The 20,563-nt window shown below is 41.8% G+C and overlaps 1 protein-coding gene across 1 annotated transcript in view; it reads right to left on the bottom strand.

The window, feature by feature from the left end:
* The window catches only part of AFF3 (AF4/FMR2 family member 3), a 273,032-nt gene that overhangs the window by 76,947 nt on the left and 175,522 nt on the right, over positions 1-20,563 (bottom strand). Inside the window, exon 7 of the mRNA XM_027896601.1 lies at positions 13,820-13,871. Within this exon, the coding sequence (XP_027752402.1) occupies positions 13,820-13,871 (52 nt within the window). The remainder of the gene's footprint in view (positions 1-13,819; positions 13,872-20,563) is intronic.

Raw genomic sequence — 20,563 nt, forward strand, 5'->3', positions numbered from 1 at the left:
CGGGTAATTAAACATCGATTTTCTCATTGCAGTTATCAGTAAATACATTCTGAAACTGTTGTTCTTGGCTTTTCAGGCTGCTGGGGGCTGCATCATTATTACCAAATAAGGTAGATGGCTTACAGGCATCCTGCCCAGCACTAGAGAGCATGGAGGGTTTTTCTTTAACGTTGACTTTCTTCAGCGGGCAGAGATCCTCTGGAAAGGGCTTGGAAGGTCCTACCAGCTCAGCGGCAGTGTGCCCATGGCATGAACACATTGTTTTTAGTGTTAGGAAAATAATACAATAAGTCTTGTATTTTTCATTGTTTCCAGTAGGTCATACTGTTTGCATGCTCCTTAGATACACCACCATCCTTGCCATCCAGGCCACTGAGTATGGGGCAGTCTTTAAAGAGAGCTGCCACTCTCCAGTCCAGTGGGGTGGCATTTGTTGTTTCTGTCTCCTCCCCAACTGGCTCATTAGGACAGTGTCATCCCCCTGCTTGCACACAAGCACAGGAGAGACCCAAATCTTAGGGTTAAGAATGACTTATGGCTTAATCTCTTCTTTAACACCCTGGGCCAACACAAGTTCCTCTCCTCCCACGCCTAATCACCCCCACTAGCAGGAATCTGAGTGCATTTTGAGTTTCAAGTCGTGCAGCTCTGCTGCTGAGGCTTGTGCTATGTTACACTTTTGCCTGAAAAACTCAGGAGCCTCCTCGCACTATCAGAGCCCTTTTCCATGGCCAAGTTATACAGACACCATTCAGGCCACCTCTCCTTCTCCTCTTCCACCAGCAGTCAGGGCTAGTCTTTCCCTCACATGCAACCACTATGTGGCAGTGCTGTTTAAGCCACTTACCATGTTTCCCGCTCTTGGCTCAGGCCACCACCAGGTGCTCATGTGGTTGTACAATACAATAGGTTGGAAAACTGATTCAGCCAAAAAAGAATAGTTTTCCTTAATACCCCCAGCCCCCTTAATTTCCCCCCTGTTATTTGTAACTTCGATCCCTTTTCTGAGCTGCTTCCCCAGGGAGAGGATGCCACATCACAGGGTGCAGTGTGAGAATGGGAATGGGATCATGGGGGAAGTGCAGCAGAGACCTTTGCTGCTGCTGACATATGGTCATGTCCATCAGCAGGGTCGCTTTCACCTGACGTCAATTCCACTCCTGTCTGGAGCTGCAGAGCAAGCAGTTCTGCAAGGAGCAAGGCACATGGAGCAAGGCACACGGTGGCTGTGGTACCCTGGAGGTACTGAAGGAGAGAGTTTGCCCTGCAGCCACAGGCCTCATGGTCATAGCAGAGACCTCCAGAAAGCAAAAATGAACTAAAAGCCCCTAACATAGGGTGAAGGGTTCATATCTCTGTTCTATTTCCCTAAAATCCCTAACTTTGAGAGGGATACTTTCTCTTCAAGGCTTGAAAAAAGCTACCCTCAGGAGGGAAGAGGAGAAGACTCGTGCCTTGACCCATTTGGTGTTCTAACTGAGCCAGGACACATGGTGTGGGACTGCAGCCTCAAGTGCCAATCTTCAGTTTCCAGCTTGGTGCATCCAGTTGCTGACAGTTTTGAAAAGATGATTCCCTTCTGGGCAAGAAAGTGAGTTCAGATGACAGGCAGGGCAGCAGAGAGAAGTGTAGAAATGCTTTTCAGTGAGATCATTCTACTTTTTCAATTACCCTCACATTTTAAGTCCTTTAATAAACATCCTTCTTCACCAAGATGCAATTCAGATTGCATGGGGTACCTCAGTCTTTGCCTGGTGGTCACAAATTCTCTAAATGAGACTATTGATTTCGTTCTTACAGTCAAAATACAGCCGTGTTTGATTGCATATTTGTGTGACCCCCCGAGTTGGTAATGGCCCCATTTCTAAATGATGGGGGAATAAGATCCAGTCGCAAGTTTATTCTTCCTCCCTGGAGAAACAGATCTATTGCCTGCAATGAAAGGCAGTTAGCAACTATCCAGCAATTTTAATTCTAGCCTATATTGCTTCCCTCTCCTGGAGAAAGTGAGCTGTTGTAATTAAAGGTAGTTAGCAGTTCCCTAGCAAGTATAAATACTTGCAGCCACTAATTACAGTCTGCTCTCCTGTTCCCCTGCCACAAGATTAGGCTGCTCAACTTAGGGGGAAATATGTGCCCTCACTTCTTGCTAACAGTTTTTTTGTGACCCCATTCAAACTCATTCATGAATCCCCATGGAGGGTCATGACCCATAGTTTAAGAAACTCATGACTATAGAAACAGCTTTTTGTGATTTATTATATTTATAATACTCTGGTATTATCTATCTAACAATGTAAGCAAAAGGGTGGTACTTAGTATCATATACTGCCTGCCTATTTTTTTAATAGCTAGATTTTGATTGTGCTATTTAATTTGCATTTTATTTTACATCGTTAAAAACTTTACTGAGGCCAACTCATCATCCATCAAGAAAGATGAGAATATGCTCTACAGTCTTTATTATTCCTGGAAGTAAGTGACTATGCTCGTTACAGAAATCAGGGATAAGAAATAATGCTGAAGTTCAATATTGGTGATAGAATTTAAATATCTCCAAGACTTATCCCTGAAAAGTGCTATATGGGAAGCTTAAAATTCTATTGATAAGTGATTGAGTGTGTTTACCAGCGATGAACACAATCCTGAATTTTCAGTTCTTGGAATCACTGGGGTAACTGATGGAGGAAGGTTCTCCTCAATATGAAAATGGATATTGGAGGCCAACTCACCAGATAATAACTTTAATGCTGAGTAGGAAGCAGGGAAGGGAAAAAAATAACCACTCACGTGACTCAGGTATTTGGGCTAGAGAAACCAGCCGCGGTAAATAAGATGCATTATGCTATTTCACTACATCAAGAGTTGCAAATTACAGGATACTGGCTGGTTAGACTTCTCTGACCCCCACCCAAGTTGGTTTAAATACATTAAGGGCAGAGTTTCATTGATCTGCCTATAGTCCATTAATCATTCACTACAGATTCTATCTGTACCCCAAGAATATTGGGAAAAAACAAGTTTCTAGATTGCAGTAATCATGGTTGGGTTCTCAACCTCCAGAGGTTTCATCTCCTTTCTCCATCCTTAATTGCAATGAGCCAGAGCTTGGGAACATATTCAGGTTTCAGTGTGTGTTAAATGAGCTACCAAAATTAGCTTGAAGTGTCACAAGTTGCAATCTGTTGTTGAAGGGAAATCAGAGAGGAAATTGAATACTTTTATTGTAATTGGGACTGAGCAGCGAGCTAGCTCATTGTAATTGGGACTGAGCAGTGAGCAGAACGGGTTGAATACAGCTATTGAGATGGAGATACAGAAGTGTTAAGAGTGGTCCCCAGAAACCCTTTTTTAAATTTTTTTTCTTTGATTTAAAACAATTGTTTTATAAACTGCTGGGCTCATAGGCATTTTTGGATAAGAAACAAATGAGACAACTATTGAAGTATGTTCTGCTGGGCTTGGAAGACTGTCTTGGAGGCACTGCAGGCTGACTGTGGATGCATTTTCCTATACCTCACCCACGTCAGCTTTGGTAAATAAAGCCAATAAATTCACTGTTGACAGGTTCGGAGATTTTGCTTTCCATTTCGCCTGTCCTGTCGATTAACTGCTGTTATCACGGGAGAGCCCAGCTACTGCGGTTGTATGGAGTTACACGAGCTATACCAGAGACTTCAGTGAGATGGCAAAGGGTACACGTGGTGAGAATTTGAACCATTTCTTTGGTGACAGTGTAGCAATGTGTGCTGCCTGTTCATGAGTAAATTGCATTGCGTCCGTAGGATTTTGTTTTCTTCCTTGGGTGGTGGGTGCTACTCTGGAACTGTGCAGTGAACCATTTATGCTTTAAAGTCATATCATCAACCACTCAGAGTTCTGGATGTCACCTTGTCTTGGACTGCAGTTGGTGAGCTGTAGACACGCTTTTTCCAAGCCGGGGTTAAGGAAAGATGTCATTACTATATACTGCCATTTGGGAACCAGACCAGAAAGAATGCTTTTATATCTTTTATATGTCTTGTTTCACGTCTCACTCTTCATGTGTCTTCCATGTTGATTCTGTTCTAATTTCCTAAGGTTTTGTTTGTTTTAGCTTAAATGCAGTTTATTCCTAAGCAGGCAAACCCAGGAAGAAAATTTTGTGAAGGGCACAGCCCCACTGCATATGTAACTTGGGCTATAGGATTCTCCAGAGCTTTTTGTCTGCTTCAGATCTGGATGCTGTTGTGGACCCAGAACAAAACTTCTGGATAATCCTCTTATGGTGAACCCACCTCAGTCCAACCACATGCACAGTTTTTCTTAACACTTCTGTGTTAGGATGTGAGGTTGGTCTAACTGTTTATAAACATCTCCTTGTGCTGAAGTTAGACCTTTGCCTCTGAGACAGAGCTGCCTTCCAGCCTCATAGCTCCTCTCCCTGTGTAGGTGTTTATAGACTGTGATCAAGTCAGCCACTGGCCCTGCTTCAGACAAGCTCAGCTCATTGTGTGGGTATCTTTCACTCCAAGGCATGTTTTCTGAACGTATTAAGCACCTTTCTCCCTCATCTTGTCCAGTTTTCGGTGTTCTCCTCAAGGAGTGCAGAGCTGCACAGCATTGCAATTATGCTTTCTCTCATCAGGGCTGAAAAGAGGTTAATGAAAACATCTTGCACCTTCAGACTTGCCCTGTTTAAATGCCCATGAGTATCTTGTGGACACAAGAAGTTGCCTGAGGAGCGCGGGTCAGGCAATTTATCGTAAGTGATTCCTAACGTGCCCTCTCTCACTACATTATTCTGTACTACTCACTGTTCCTAGGGGCTTTGTTTAAGGATTGCTTTCCAGTGTGGATTTCTGCGGGATTTAAAATCACTTGTAAACTGCAGCTTGAGTGTTTCTCTGTAAATTTGCAATATAAATGTATGAATGTGATTTTCACTGTCTGGTTCATATTTTCTTAAGATTTACAGGCTGTAAGATTTAAAAGGGTCTCCCTTCCTTCCCATTTTGGAGTTGGTTATCATCAGAGCCACATCTTTTAAGAAACTGAAAAACTCATTCTGGATTTCATGATTTCTCTGGGCCTTTCAACACCTCAGTATCCATTTTTCATCCTGGAGTTTTATTATTATATTTTTGGCATACATTGTTCTTTCTCCTCCGCTTTGCTCATTAATCCTTATTAATCTTCAGTGGCAACACAGTCTAGTGACTTGAACATGGCACCTGGGAGTGAAAGACCCAAGCACTAATCCTGACTTTGCAGCTGACTTGCCATGTGGCTTCAAACAAGCCGCATCTCGCTCTCAGTCTCCCTTGTCAGTTCTACAGAGATAATAATTCTTGCTTAGCTCTACCTAAATGCCTCTCAGGGGCATTGAATTAAGCAGTTAAAACCTGTTAAGTGATTTGGATCTCCAAGTTGATGTATAATCAGCATGGGTATTAACCATACAGAGAATTTTACAGATCTGTAAATGTTGAGTCTTCTGTCCTGCATCTGTTCAGATTTTTCCTGCAGTCTGGCCACAACAACCATGCAGGGTTTCAATGCAGATGACTTAACTTTAATCTTTTTCAGTGGAGATGAGCAGAAGAAAAATCCTTGGTATTTTACATTAATAAAACGGTTAATTTCCAGTGCCACTGGAGGAAGCTCTCAGTCATTGCAAACAAAGCAGCAGTTACCTTGGAATACCTCCTCTGTCTTCACAGAAGGAGCCTCCTTATCCAGGGAAAAGTAACTTGGTTAAAGTGCTGCTTGCATTTAGGATATCGCAGACAAAAATTGTCAGTGTTGTGCCACAGGCTTTACAAGATTTATTGGGAAGTCTGAAAGCTCGGAAATTAAAGCAGGTTTTTGTTTGTTGGTTCGTTTTCTTTTTTTTTTTTCCCCCAGAAGTCCATATATGTGAAAATGGGGGAAATACAAGCCTAAATTCCCCAAATAGTGATAACTCTTCCCAGGGATATGCTGTGTCAACCAACTAAGATGCATTTGCGACTACCCAAGTATCTGCTTGGATTGTGCTAGGAAATAAAAAAGAAGACAGGGGATAGCATCCTAGGTTGATTGAAATCAGTGGCTAAACTCTCAATGACCTCAGAGGAGACAGATTTCATCCTAGGTGCAGGAGAAATTGTGGCAATGGTTCTTTAACCTCTTTTTCTTAAATGCTAGTTTTGATGGATTGACTGCTGCCTCTTTTTACTTATTTCTCATCATGTTCTAGCTACTCCCTTTATAACGTCCTTTTCCCCGGCAATTTCTTTTCTTCATTAATTTCTTTTTTATTCCCTTAATCCCTTTCTCCTTTTGTGTTCATTTTGTTTTCCAACGTGCTCTCAGGTGCCTTTTTCTCTCTGTGTGTTGCCATCCATCTCTGTGTGCTGCATCTCCTTCACGCAGCTCCTCACGCTAACGCTACCCCAGCCCGAGCTGAATGGCCAAGGGGAGCAAAGAGAGCTTGACCTTCTGCCTTGCAGGAAGCAACAGGCAGCTCCTAGAGAGGCTGGGAATCCGTGTTTGCGTGCATCCATGAACATGTGCCCACGTGTGAGAGAGATACAAACAGCGTGCATTCTGCTATTACAGCTTTTAATAGCTGCAATGTTACAAATGGTACTGATTTGTGCTCTAAATTATTTGTGACTGTTGGTTATTTAACTGTTCTCTTAAAGGCATGCTGGAATGAATTTGCCTGAAGGCAAACAGGTGCTCTGTGGCCATGTGTAAGTGGCACAGGGGCTGGAGGGCTCACAGCCCACGAGAGACAGGGACAAGGGAAAGACAGCCTGGATATCTGAAATCTAATCCTTTGTTATGCCTCAAGTTAGCCAACAATTCTAAATTAATTGCACTGGGATATGTTCCCAACCCAGTCAAAACAGATGCTCGTACAGCAATTCCAGTCCACAAGGGGGAAAAGTTCTAACCAAAGACCTCAAGAAGATGGGGTTAGGGATGCTATGGTAGATACAGAGAGAAACTGTTAATCTTGGGAAAAGGTGATACCACTGGAAAAGGGTAAGCTTTGGAGATCTACTGGAGATCTGCTGAAACTTAGCTTAGTTACAACGTCCACATGAAGAGGAAAGGAAGATGCTTGTGTACTTTATTTTCCTGTCTGTTTTTTAGAGGTTTGCTACTGAGGAGCATGGAGATCAGAGTGCTGTGTTCAAATGTTCCCAAATTTTGGGCATGTCCAAGAGCCAAGCTGATCTCTAGCCTCTTTCACTGTCATTCATGGTGGTGGCATTCAAATTTAGAGCTTGATCCTGCCTGCCAGACATTGAATCTGACTTTGTAAGATAGGCAGTGATGTGAGCCAAGTTTGGCAGGACAAGACTGAGCTCTTATTTTGTTTCATCTGACAGTTTCAGTGAGGCAATCTTGGTCTTCTTGTCATGCCTTGTGGAAGTGCAAATTTAGATGTCACAGAGATTTTAAAATAAGAGCTGGCAAACCACAAAAGAGAATTTGGCTCAGCTGGCTTAAATCTTACTCTGGATTCTAGCTAAGTTGGATACCAAAAGGATTGCTTCTTTAATACACAGGAAATAATAGAGTTACCCGAGTTAAATAAGGTTGTTACAGTGGCTATTCCTCCAGCTGAAAAACACACTCACGTTACAGTGACAGGGGACTGAATAGAACATTTGGATTAAGTAAAAAACAACCTGAAGTGATGGCTATTCCTTTACCCAAAACTTAATTTTTTTCACTTTTGCTTATCTCTGATTTGTGCAGTTTTGGTTGCAGTCAGACTCTCATGTAGCTAGACTTCATGAAATAAGTGTTCTGTGCTCAGTGGAGTGAGAAGCTTCTCATCAGAAAGATTTTTTTTCCTCCAAGTTTTTCAGGGCATTTTTTGAGAGAAAAATCATTTGCAGAAATGATGCAGGCTCTGGGCTTTTTCTTTTTTTCCAGGACTGAACATTTTCATTTCCTTTTTCACTCATTTTCCCTTCTGATCAAGCATCAAGTATTGCTCTGATGAAGAGCGGAATAATAGGGAGCACAACAATATGACTTAATGTGGTTAAAATATTTGGACATGGCATATGTGAATGCAATTAGTACTGTCTAAAAGTAGTTCTAATGATGAACGGGGTTATGCAGTAGTGTGCTACAATTTTTCCAATATAACTCTCCTCTCTAGACGTACCTGCCTTGATGCTCTGCTGAGCTCATCTTTGACTTCGAAAAGTGCTGTCCTAACAGAGGTCTTACAAAAAAAAAGCTTTGCTTCTTTTTCAGTCTGTTTCAGAATTCATTACAGATGCCCTCACATTAGCTGGAATATTACATTTCATATGTAGAAGTACTGCTTATAAAGACTCTACTAAGAATTATTCCTTCTGGAAGAAGGTAGATGCATGACTGCTCATTTCAGGATAATTTTCATCTTTCTGTTGATTGCCAGTCCATATCCAGAAGTGAGAGGGAAGAGTCCTACATACTATTAAACATGTTGTCTTAACATACATTCTTACTCACTTGTTTCTGGATACCACTAAGGAAATAAATCAAGATTTTATGATTTAAAAAGAATAAATAATTTCCTAATGCTAGGAAGGCACGTGGCCACACCAATTGCCACTGACCACATAGATGGACATTTGTCCTGTTGCAATGACAGGACAGATGTGGCTTGTTCGAAATGTCTGTGCTGCAGACAGTCCTACCAGAAAGATGCATTTCCAGGGATGAGCCTTGGTAACCCAGAGCACACGTGATGGAAAAGAAACGTAGGCACATATGTCCCCACGGGAGCTGTGGGTGTAACTCAATTTAACATCAGTTGTTATGGCTCAGCCATGGCCAGGGTGATGATGAAGCAGGGACAGGTCCCCCAGGACCAGCAACCCACCCTGACTGTCCCTAGGCTGCCATGGGGGGCAATCCCAGGATCCCCACGACGGCACTGGGCTGGGTGGGCTGCCATCACCCTGTGGGGCTTTGGGTGGCGAGCCAGACCAGGCTGACAAGACTTTTATTTTACAGTCCTGAAGCTGTGAACTTTCTTGAAGCTGCTCTTCCCTCAAGGTCTCCTGTGAAATGACATGGCTTTCTGTTTGTCTTGGCTTGCCTGTGGAGGGGCTGGTTTTGCTCACACCACTCAGACCCTACAGGGCCAGTCTGCCCCTGTCCCTTTTGAGCAGAGCAGCTGCTTGCAGACAAATGCTGCCTGCTCTTTTCCTTCAGTGCAGGGCACAGGAGCAAAATTAAGGAACCTGAGAGGATTGATTGCTGCCTCCCTGTGCACTCTGTAGGGGGGGCATTTTTAGCCCCCACATCTACCTGCTCACAGGAGCACAATCATACTACTCTTTTTTCTTTGAAAAGAAAAAAAAGTATTAAAGTTGTGTCTTCCCTTTTGAGATCAGCCAGGACTGGAGTGCAGAGCCATGTCCCTGGGAGTGTGTTATGATTCCTTCTTCAACTTCTGTTTATACAATTTTACAAAATTTTGGCAGGAATCAAGAGCACATACCAGGGTGTTGGCTTTTATGAATCCCATGGGATGTGAAAGTCAGGCTGACTCGATGAACTTTGGTTACATATTCCAGACAAGCACAATGACTCTATTTATTCAGACTTGGCAGCCAGAATGCAGATTGACTCTGTGGGTAATAAATTTTCACAGCCACAAAACTTCAGCAGCAACCAACCTGATCCTGCACAGAAAAAAACGCATACAAGGAAACAGACTTGGGTTGCAAAAATATGTTAGATTATTATTCCATGTATGCCTACCAGTCAGTTAATTTATTTGGCTATTGATTGACGTGAATTGCACAAATGATGCCAGGGATCTTTTTCCCCTTAAAAGAACTACTTTCTATTACAAAACATTCATGTTGTAAAAGGACAAGGGGGGGGGGGGGAAGAGAATTGTTCATATTACAATTGACAATCTCCTTTTAATATTTCACCCAAGACTGATCTAAGTTATCCAGTGACCTCTACGGAGAAGAGCAGGGTATATTATAATGGGGACTGTTTCATGTGCTGTGCCACACTTCAAAGAACCAAAAGGCAATAACCACTACAATTCAGTACTCTGAACAATCTTAAGTACAATTTTGACACCTTCATGCTACAAAGCTTCAGATGCTTTCTGGGAGAGATGATGATGAAATTATTACTCTACGTGTTATAAATCAAAATGAATTGGCTCTTTAACTTGCAGATTTATGTTAACTACCTTGGTATCTGTTAATTGCATGCTCTTCAGATATTGATTGAGGATTAAAAAGTGTATTTTCTTCAATCTGTGTGGTGTAAAATATGCCAACAGGAAATTTTCTCTCTGCATATTAGATCCTATGATCACTGCCTGTAAAATTGAAATGATCAGTTTAAATGGATAAACTACGCTCATTAAAGAGGAAAAATACATTTATGTAATTAAAATTAAGAGACTAATATGTGTGGATAATATAATTACTGTGGGTGCACATGTACTCAGCTCAAACCAAGCCTCTTTTTCTTCTCCTGGGTCTGTGAATATCACTACCTTAATTGCTGGTACAGAGGGAAGGGCTGGGAATGCTTTGCCCACTGCAGTCTTGAAGCACTTAATCATGTCTCTGTCTTGCATTTGGCCTCCCTCATCCGTGGCTCACATTCCTTGGGTCAGTAACAGCCCTCCAAATGCCAGCCTTGGGAGCACACAAGCACCTTTGCATTGCTTCAGAAACTTCCTGTTTGCAGCTTGGCAATTTCAGATGTAAATGCAAAATCTCCTCCAAAGTTTTCAAAGTCTTTTCCCTAAATTTCTCCATTTAGAAATCTGCAAAATGAAAAGCTTCCCAGCTCTTGTACAGCTCACCTTCAGCTCTTTGAGGAACTGGTCTACTTGAATGAGTCTGATGGCTCAAAGGTTACGAATTACATGAGGAATATCTGGGAATCTCTCATGTACTGTTCCTATCCATTTATCTTCCGTTTCTTTCTTTACTGTTCCCAAGCTCAGGAGATAGGAAATTAAAGAGTCTCTGAGTTAGGAAGTAAAAGGAAACAAGTTCTCCTACTGACATTTAAACACAGATCCATGTTCCCATCTGCACGTTTACTGGCAGAGAGGGTTGTGTTATTCTTTTTTGGGTCTACTTCCTGCTAGGTGGATGAAAACGTAGTGTTTTGTTTATCCAGCAGGCATATTTATTTAAGACTGTTCTTTAAGCAAACCTGCAGGTCTCAGTTGAGGTTCTGAAAATCATTTCATAGAGCAGGAGCCAGTCTGTGCCTCTGGGACATTTTTGTCTGTAGAGTCAAGTTAGGAAAAAAATGTGACTAGGAAAGGGGACCAAATAACTAAGTAATCTCCAAAGGCTGCTCATGCTAAGGCCCGTGATGATTAGAAGTGAGTAATGGGATCCCAGCCTTGCTCTTTGCTGCACGGGTGGCAAGCTCTGTCTTGGCTCTGCAGAGCTTGTTCGAGCACGGAGGTGAAAGACCCAGGCTGTATCAGCCGCATCTTAAAGCCCCGGTTTCCAAGGGGAGACCTTGTGTAGCACACATAACACTGAGCAATCCAAGCACATGGAAGGTGTTAAGAACTGTAAGTCATAGTGCTAAACCAAGGGCACCATGTGCGCATGCCTGAACGGCGCTATTTTTCCACAATCCTTTCTTCGCCTAAACCTACTAATGTTCTTTATGCACAATAAACACTTTCACATCTCCTTTTCTGCTTGCTGTGAAGCAAACTAGAATTTCATCTCTCTGGCTCTGCCAGCTTGTTCCACTCTGATGCCCATTGCTCAGGATCCCGTCTCCCTGCCTGAAGGACAAACCACCTTGCCTGGCCACCAGCTCGTCCCTCCCCTCCCACCCAGCCCCTTGCAGGAAGCACCACGGCACATTGGTGTGCCATTGTTATTCTTCAGACATCCCCTCCATCCCTCACTTTACTTTGCCCTATGCTGTCTATGAACTGTATTTTAAACTATCTAGACAAGCAGGAAGAGTAATTAAATGTGAAGTGTTTCAGGATGAAATACGTCAAACAAAAAGAAATTGTATAAATATGTAAATAATCGAACCTACATGCTGAATCTTCTTAACACCAAGAAGCCTTGCTCAAAAGAGATGAAAAAATGGTTTAGTATAAATATTAAAAAGTTTTGATTTACCTGTTGTTTGGAATATATTGTAAAATAGAGACATCTACTAACAAGAGTTAAAGAAAACCCTGGAAGAGCTTCATGCCTAGATACCTAGAATTATTTGTCTAAAATCCTGAATTTCAAGTCTGGATAACTCTAGTTACCCATGGCTGAAATAATCATATTTGAAACTGGCATGATTTAACTCCAGCCAGCAACTAAGTACCATGCAACCACTTGCTCACTGCCCCCCACCCCAGTGGGAGTGGAGGTAGAAAAAATTATAAAGCTCCTGAGTTGATATAAAAACAGTTGAAATAAAATAAAGTAATATTATTATAGTAATAATTGCAATAAAAAGGGAGACAACAAAACCAGAAGAAATAAACCCAAGCAAGGACAAGAAATACCCTGTACAATCACCCAGCATCCACTGACCAATGCCCAGCCCATCCCCAGTCAGCGATTGGTGCTTCCCAGCCAACTCCCCACAGTTCGTGTACTGAACATGATGTTCTGTGGTAAGGGAAATCCCTTTGGCCAGTTCAGCTCAGCTGTCCTGGCCATGCTCTCCCCCAAGCTCTCCAGCCTTTTATGCACCTGCTGGCTGGCAGAGCATGAGACATCGAAAAGTCCTTGACTTCGGGAAAGCACTGCTCAACAACAACTGAGACATCAGTGAGTTATCAACATTATTCTCATACTGAATCCAAGCCACAGCACTGTACCAGCTACTAGGAAGAAAACTAACTCTATCCCAGTCAAAACCAGGACAGAAACCCATGTTATATCCAGGTCTGGATCCATCTGTGCGATGCAACCAGGGGCAGTACTGCTCTCATGTAGTGAAGGCACAGGGCACGCATTTCAGGGCAAGTGGCTCTTGGCCTCTCATCCCCAACCAAAACACCCATGCCAGGATACTGAGAAACAGAGAGCATGGCATAGCACTGCTTGGCATCAAGGCACTCAGCTGGTCATGGGAAAGTCAAGATCCAGCCTTATTCTACCAAGTCCTTAATTATTCAGACAAAACAGAACAATATTTTAAGGAAAAACTGGGAGACACTTCCCACAGCCAACAAAACCCAGCTCTCCTGACACATGGAAAACTTCAGATGATGTATCTGCTGTCAGTCAGGTAGTCTGGGGTCTTTAAAACACAGGCAATTGCCCTAATTACTGTGTTACAAAGTGAACCAAATACACAGCCAAGGCTTTTTCTCAGTTCTTTTTAGCTTTCTTAGCAAGCACAGGCCACGCAGAGACAGAACCAAAAATGCTCAGAGAAGAGGCCAGGGCTGGGGGGATGCCAGAGGCAGGTAAAAGATAAGCAGCCCAGCAGCTAATCCCTGAGGCCATCTCATGATTGCAAAAGTTTGGCTTGAACCCTTAATCCAGAATTCCTGTTTCTCCCCTCCTTGGCTGGTCTTTAAAACAAAACAAATTCAAATCAGAAGGCAGCTGATACAAGAACCTTCTGGGTCACATCAAGGTAATAAATCAAGAGCAGTGCAGACTGTTCCCTACCAATCCCGCAGTTAGCACACGGAGGCTGGCTCCGAACAGCAACATCTGTTACTCCAGTTACAGTACTGCCATGTATTTTGATAACCTCTATGTATGTTTTGAAAAAGCATTAGCAAAATATTTGCAGTAGCTCAGTCTCGACATGAAACATGCTACAAGCGACATGCTAGTTGTCTGGTTCTTACCTGGTCATTCTCTTCTTCATCACTGCTTAACTTGAGGTCATCTTCTAGCATTCTGGAAAGCAAGCAGTAGAATAAATTATAACTTACCAAAAACGCTTTAGATCTGATGTTTTCTCAGAGCTACTGTAAACATTTAACAATTTAAATAGAAAGGAAATACATTTTATCCCAGTAACTCTGTAGCTGTGACACTTTATAATTTTTTCTTATCCAGTTGCTATCAGCTAACTTCTTAATTAATTTCCTACTATTGCTGCCTAAAGGAAAATGTTTACTAGAGCAATAATGGACTTTGCAAAGATTCTTGCTATTACAATCACTGAAAAGCAATTTTTATATGCTAAAAATAATATTTTTGATGCTGACAGGTCAGTAATCTTTCTGCAAGGAAAATTTTTCTCCATTTGGCTTTGAGTTTACAAAACAGAAGTAGATGTTTACACTGGCAGTACTGCAGCACAAAATAAGGTTCAGTGATGTTTCCCAAAGGCCACTTTTACTTTATTGCATGTTTGATGTAAAACTGACATTGACTGAAACAATTAAAACTAAAATATATTGTCTCTGCACAAGAGTATCCACAAGGATTTCACTGTCATGTAAACACAGAAAATAAAGCATCTTTTCTAATGGGGATTTCATCCTCTCTTCCCATATCCCTTCCTCAACTTGCTTAAACTGGTTCACAGAGAAGAAGAGTCTGTTTTTACCTCCATGCGTTTTTTTTACAAGCTAAGGTTAAGTAAACCAGCATTTAAAGGAGTTGAAGAGGTGCAAAGACTTCCCCCAGTGCTTAAAAGGTCTTCAACAATGGGACCTATTTTTAAAAAATACCTCTGTAATAATAGTAATAATTCAGAAAGTTGCTAATTTTTCTTGCATTCCGGGAAAAAAAAGAATCTGTAATTTCATCTCGACTCCAGCAGAAAGCTTGGTGAGCAATTCAAACACATCCTGTGACGTGGGTGGTCCCTGGAGTGTAAATATCTCAAGAAGACATATGTAGTAATTTCAAAGCACCTCGTTGTACTTGTGCCTAGATCTTCCAAGAGTGTGCCTGAAAAGCATGATTCTTACATGGGCAACATGGTGTGCTGTGTCTTAAAAGAGAGCTGGGACTAACCACCCTCTCCTCAGCTCCTCGCTATACGTACAGTCCCTGCCTGTTGCTGCTGTCACAGCTGCTTCCCTATTTCCCCACGGCACCTTTCGGGGAACGTAGGTGTATAAGAACAGGACTGGGGGTCAGAGCAGAAACTCCTGCTAGTTCATCTCATCTTGCTTTCCCCCCCACACATTTCCTTCTACTTGTGCCAAGATTTTTCTTCTGTAAAGTCAACATACCGAATTCAGCAAAATCTTGTTGCAATGCAGACACCTCAAATATATAGGACACCCACTGAGTTAGAGGGACTTGACAATCTCACAGCAGGACTTGCTATGTTTTATCTGGAAGTATGTCCACTGTTAGGAAAAAGCTCTCTCTGCCATCTCCCAAGTCAGCAAAAACTCTGATGGCCATATCAATGCAGCTAACAAGCCCTGCTGAAAAGTGGGCAAAGAGGACAGGTATGATGACAAAGGATACAGGTCCCAGGAACTAAACTATGTCAGAGAGGCAAAGCTTCCTGTAAACACTGCAAGATCCAACTGGCTTTGGCTCCAACACTTACAGGGATTCAAACAACCTTATAATTGCTCATTTTTTTAGTTAGATCTCAGGGATCTCACATCCCTGAGAAAAGAGAACTTGAAAATAGAAAGCTCAGATCTGGTATTGGGCCCTGTGTGATGAAATCTGCACTGATAGTGATTTAACCAGAAAGATTATGCTTACTGTGTGAAAAGCAGAGCTGCCAGGGTGTCACTGTGAGCTCTCCTTTGAGTTTGAGTGCATGAATTTCTGCTAGTGATGTGGTAGTTAAGAGCAATATTTTAGATTTAGCGATTTTGTTCTTCTCCTAAATGGAGGCTGGCAAATCAAAAGCGGGTAATGAAATGTTCTAGATAGTTCTATTATTAGTGTCCTGGATTTTTGCATTAGCATTTTAAAAAGTTGGGGTTTTTTTGTGAGCCTGTGATTAGAAGCAACTAGGATGATCTTCGAAGCCTTTGGGTTGTGTGGCAGTGTGCACTAAGGAGCACAGGCAGGTACCATCCACACAAAAGGAACAAGAAACCACATCGCTGGCCCACCAAACTCTCCTTGCTTGTATGTTTTAGTCCGTCTTTATTTTCCCCGTCTGTTTCTCATTTCAGAAGCGCTGCTCTCCAAGAAAAGCACTGCCTGCCTGGGGCTCGCGGCCCCTTTTTTGGAACTACTATCAGCGTACAAACAAGCTCCTAACACTGGGGATAGGAAAAAGCAGGTCATCATAAAACGCTTGCTTGTTTTTTTTCCCCTAGAGTGGGACCCGGTCAGCCTGGTCCATGTATTTGTCACAAGGATGTATCAGGTTAAGACAGCTTGCCAGTGTAGGGGTCTACCTTGTAAAGGCAGGAGCTGAGCAGGTATAACCTCTGCGCCTGAAAGTCATCACTGCTTCCCAGACTGCTTTCACTGTCAGGCAGGTCCTCAGCCTTCATCTACAAAGCTACAGCCAGCGCAGGACACACTGTCACCTGGCAGGTAATGCTGATGTTGTCCTGGAGAGGGACACTCTTTGGACACCAGAGCAGCTCTCACAATCCAGGCTGAAGCACATCTGGGGTGAGGAGGGTGCATTTGTGTTATAGGGATTCCAGTTTGCAGTAAGAGTCTTAAGTAAACTAGATCAATTTTGAGTATGGATGTTTTTGAGGAATGTTTCTCCTGAACAGCTCGTGAAAATGATGATGATTAAAAGAAAAAGCCCACAACTGGACCAGCAGACCCCACGTGAAGAGAGGGAGAACAGTAGAGAATAAAAATACTTTAGCTCACAAGAGGTATTGCATTAATTTGTAATTTATCTGAAAAGCACTTTGGCACAGATTCAGCACTGAATGAGCTTTGGTACACACTGTGTTAGCAGAGCACTTCAGATCATGTTTAAATCAACCCTTGCTCAGGATGGGATTTCTTTACGTATTCTGGTAAACTAGTACAAGGATGGACAAACACATACAAGCTCATGTGCAAACACAGCCTTTTCAACACAGACTATTTATAGCTGTTTTCTATAACACCTTTTTCAGAATACACAAAATCCAGGCCAGTAAGTGACATCATCTATGAGCTGTCAGATTTTTTCAAACGGACCTGGCTTTGATGTACTCGGACACTGGTAAGTAAATATAACTTCATAAACAAAAGCTAGAAAAATGAAGTTGTACTCAAAGCAGCTCTGAAAAACACGCACCACCACTTAGAGATTCTGCACTTGAAAAGAGTGCATACGGTCAGGAAGTCAGTTTGCAGAACCTAATTATACATTTTTAGTGAAATCTCTGTGAGGTCGTGGAGGCGGCAAGGGGTGGAAGGCTGAGGAGAAGAGCTCACTGCACTCTAGTTAATGCATTTCTTCCTTTCTCCACAAAGAATGTGACAGGTAAAGACATAAGAAAAGGAAATGAGGATGAGTTTGGGATATTGAGAAATGCTTCAACAAGCCAGCTGGTTTCTGTCTCCAGTAACTACCTAAGTTGTTGCAGCCTGGGGTAATGGGTCACTCATTTACAGGGGGAAAGAAGGAGGGTATGTTGGGTAACTTACATGAAGTGGAAAACAGAAAGTTATCTAGAGGGCACTGATCCCAAAATCTTGCCATTTCAGTGTGACTGTGTGTTCAAATCTCCTACATAGCTTATTTAAAAGCCTGACCTGTTTTATCTGGGAGCTGCTCACTGCATTGGCTCAGTAAGGTAGCAGGGGTGGGGGGTGACCATGTGGGACATTGCAGAGGGACACTCTGAGACTCCTGCTCATCCCAGCATGCCAAAGGGCCAGGAGTTGCTCCTGGTCAAAAGTACATGGATGGGAGGTCAGCGCAGGCTGCCCGGGAACCACCTTGCTCAAATAGAATAGTTAAGACTTGAAGCTTCCCTGTTTTGTTTGTCTGTCTTTTTTCCTGATTTGTTGTTCCTGGAAAGTCAAGTCCCAGGCAAATATTGTCTTCAGCTCCAGTCAGAGTCCAGGGAATAGCAGGAAGAAAGACAGTTTCCCCTCTGGGAGTTAACATCAGAATAAAATCAGGTTTCAAGTATGAGGGTAGAGCTGGGGTCACAGGTTTCTGAAAGAGCTGGAAGATTCTCCTTTTGAGAAGAAGGAGCTGCTGAGGAGGAGATGTCGCTGGTGCAGTGTCTGAGGAAGGCAGTCTTCAACAACCAGTTGGGAATCCCTTGTCACATCTAGAGCCAGTCTGAGATCCTTTCAGCACAGCCCTATTTAACAATACATCCATTTTCTTCCAGAGTGAAGACAAGCCTCAAGTCAGGAATTATCCTTCGTGTCTTCTGGTGCTCATGAAAGAAGCAGCTGGCATCACACCTTGTATTTCACTTTAACCTCTGATAAATTTCACATTCCTTGGCCTAATGTATTGTTTCCTTCACCCCTGCAAATTACTTGGTGAGGCATAAAACTCTCAAGAACTGCCTCTGTGGTTTTATCATTAGAGAGATTCCCTTTTGGCACCTCAAGAGAGGTTATACAAATGAGGGATAAAACTCTCTTCGTGTCCCTCTGGTGGTCTAAGCTACTATACAAAATATGATCTTTCTTTATGATAATTTTGGTAATTAGAACAACAACAAAAAAAAATCAAGATGGGAAAGGAAAAATATTGGTTGTAATTAAATCATTAATACTGGTGCTTTAGGAGACAATATGCCAAAGGTCTGTAAGCCTGGGGCACACATATGTGCGTTGCAATTGTCATTTAAATAAACTCAGAAGTCACCATCTTTGCAATTTGTGAAAGATCTCATTAATGTATTAATCTGATCAAGGATATTGTTCCATTTTAATTCTAGGCAGCATCTCAGTCAGAATAACGTGTTTATTATGGACTTTGGTGATTTCTGGTCATTATGTAGGAAAGGAACTTCAGTAGTGGAAAAATAGTTTGATTTTAGCTGAAGAGGAACCCCACTAGGCAAAGAGTTGTGATGAAATACCAAAATAAAATAACTATGTGCTCATTCGAGTTTATCCTACCACAGTGTTTCCTTCTGAATGCTTTTGGAAAATTATCTTATTTTTCAATGCACTATATTGGCATTTTATTTTCTTTCTTTCCCATAAATGCATAGTGACCTTTCAAGAACTGGACATTAGTTTTGATATTACCAGAAACCCAGAAAGAAAATAAATACTATTCTAAGTAGCAGTATGCTAAAAGGGTTTCAGACTGGCCCCAGATGTTTTGTGTCACATTTGATGCGGTGATATAGGAGAAGAAAAGTATTCCTTCGTGTTGTAGAAAAACAAAACCAAACCCTCCTGGATGCACCAGCACTTTGCAAAACCTTTAGCTCTTGTCCCCAGCAAAATGAAAGAGAATACCTGGTGGGAAAACGCCGTTCCTTATGTTACTGGGATTGTTTTAGCTATGAGTGCTCATGTACGTTATACGACTTAAGCTCCAATAGGACAAATGTACCTTCAGTTTCTGGCTGTCTTACACTGCTTTCTAAAAGAGAAATGCAATGAAAAATATGCCTGGTAAGAAGTACAGAGAATTCATAAGAAACAGATGAACATGTTTCCTTTCTTAAAAACAAAAGAGAGAGAAGAAAAGGGAAATGAGTATTCTTGTTATTACCTTGGTTACTGCACATAACAGATGGCCAGTTATATTCACTACTACCTACAGCCAGAACAGATATTTCAAATAGCTTTGCTTACTAATCCTAAATATAGGAGTGGCTGGTTTTATACAGTAGTAATTTTTAATTAATTAGATTCTGATTGCTGAAATTATTTTTCACTCTAGTGCTATAATTGATGCAAATGTTTTGATGCAAATGTTTCACTTTGAAAAAGCTCATGCATTTATATATCTGAAAAGTGTAGTATTTATTTGTATTTTATAAGAAAGTCAAAAGGTTGTGGATTGAGGTAAACAGCTAGATCAAGAGGATATTTTATAAATGCTGTGATAGAGCTTTTGGCAGGCTTGTAAGACCTCTGAAAGCACTGCTTGCAACATCCAAAATTCACTCGAAATATATGCTGCTTAAGTTGTAAAAATTCCCCAGCAGTTTGTGCAAGTTCTGCTCCATAGAAAGTTGTAGGAAAACACGATTATATAGAATATCGTCAAATCTAATTAAAAACACAGAGAGAAAGCTAGTAAAATCAGGCTGGTGAAATATTAATGTACTTAATGCTGGAATGAAGCCTATATATCAATGTGAGATTTAATTCCAGAGCGCAGAATTTAAATGCCTGAAAAACGGACTCAGTCTATAGAAATAGAATTAGCAATTCGAATAAAAAATAGATACTCTGAAGCAAAAGTTTTCTGTCCTTGGCTTGAATCCAGCTAGGCTGGTCTACACCACTCTCCAAAACCATTTAAACTGGCTAAATGCTCTGCTAAATTCCCATTACACTGATGGTCCCATTAGAAATGCAAGGCACTCCTCTCCGAGGGTTACAGCCATCACTCTCTCCTATGAGCAGAAGTTGAAATAAGGTTTCTTCTCCAGCAGCTGCCCCCATGAATGACTGTGTTTGCCCTGGTGATGTTTTTGCCCCTGTAAAGAAAGTGAGAACAGATGCAATTGAATCATACCCTGATTTTCCTAACTCTGTATCAG

The sequence above is a fragment of the Empidonax traillii genome, unplaced genomic scaffold (genome assembly GCF_003031625.1).
Source record: "Empidonax traillii isolate 1590-97213 ecotype Southwest subspecies unplaced genomic scaffold, ASM303162v1 scaffold503:size689781, whole genome shotgun sequence".
Classification (NCBI taxonomy): Eukaryota; Metazoa; Chordata; class Aves; order Passeriformes; family Tyrannidae; genus Empidonax; species Empidonax traillii.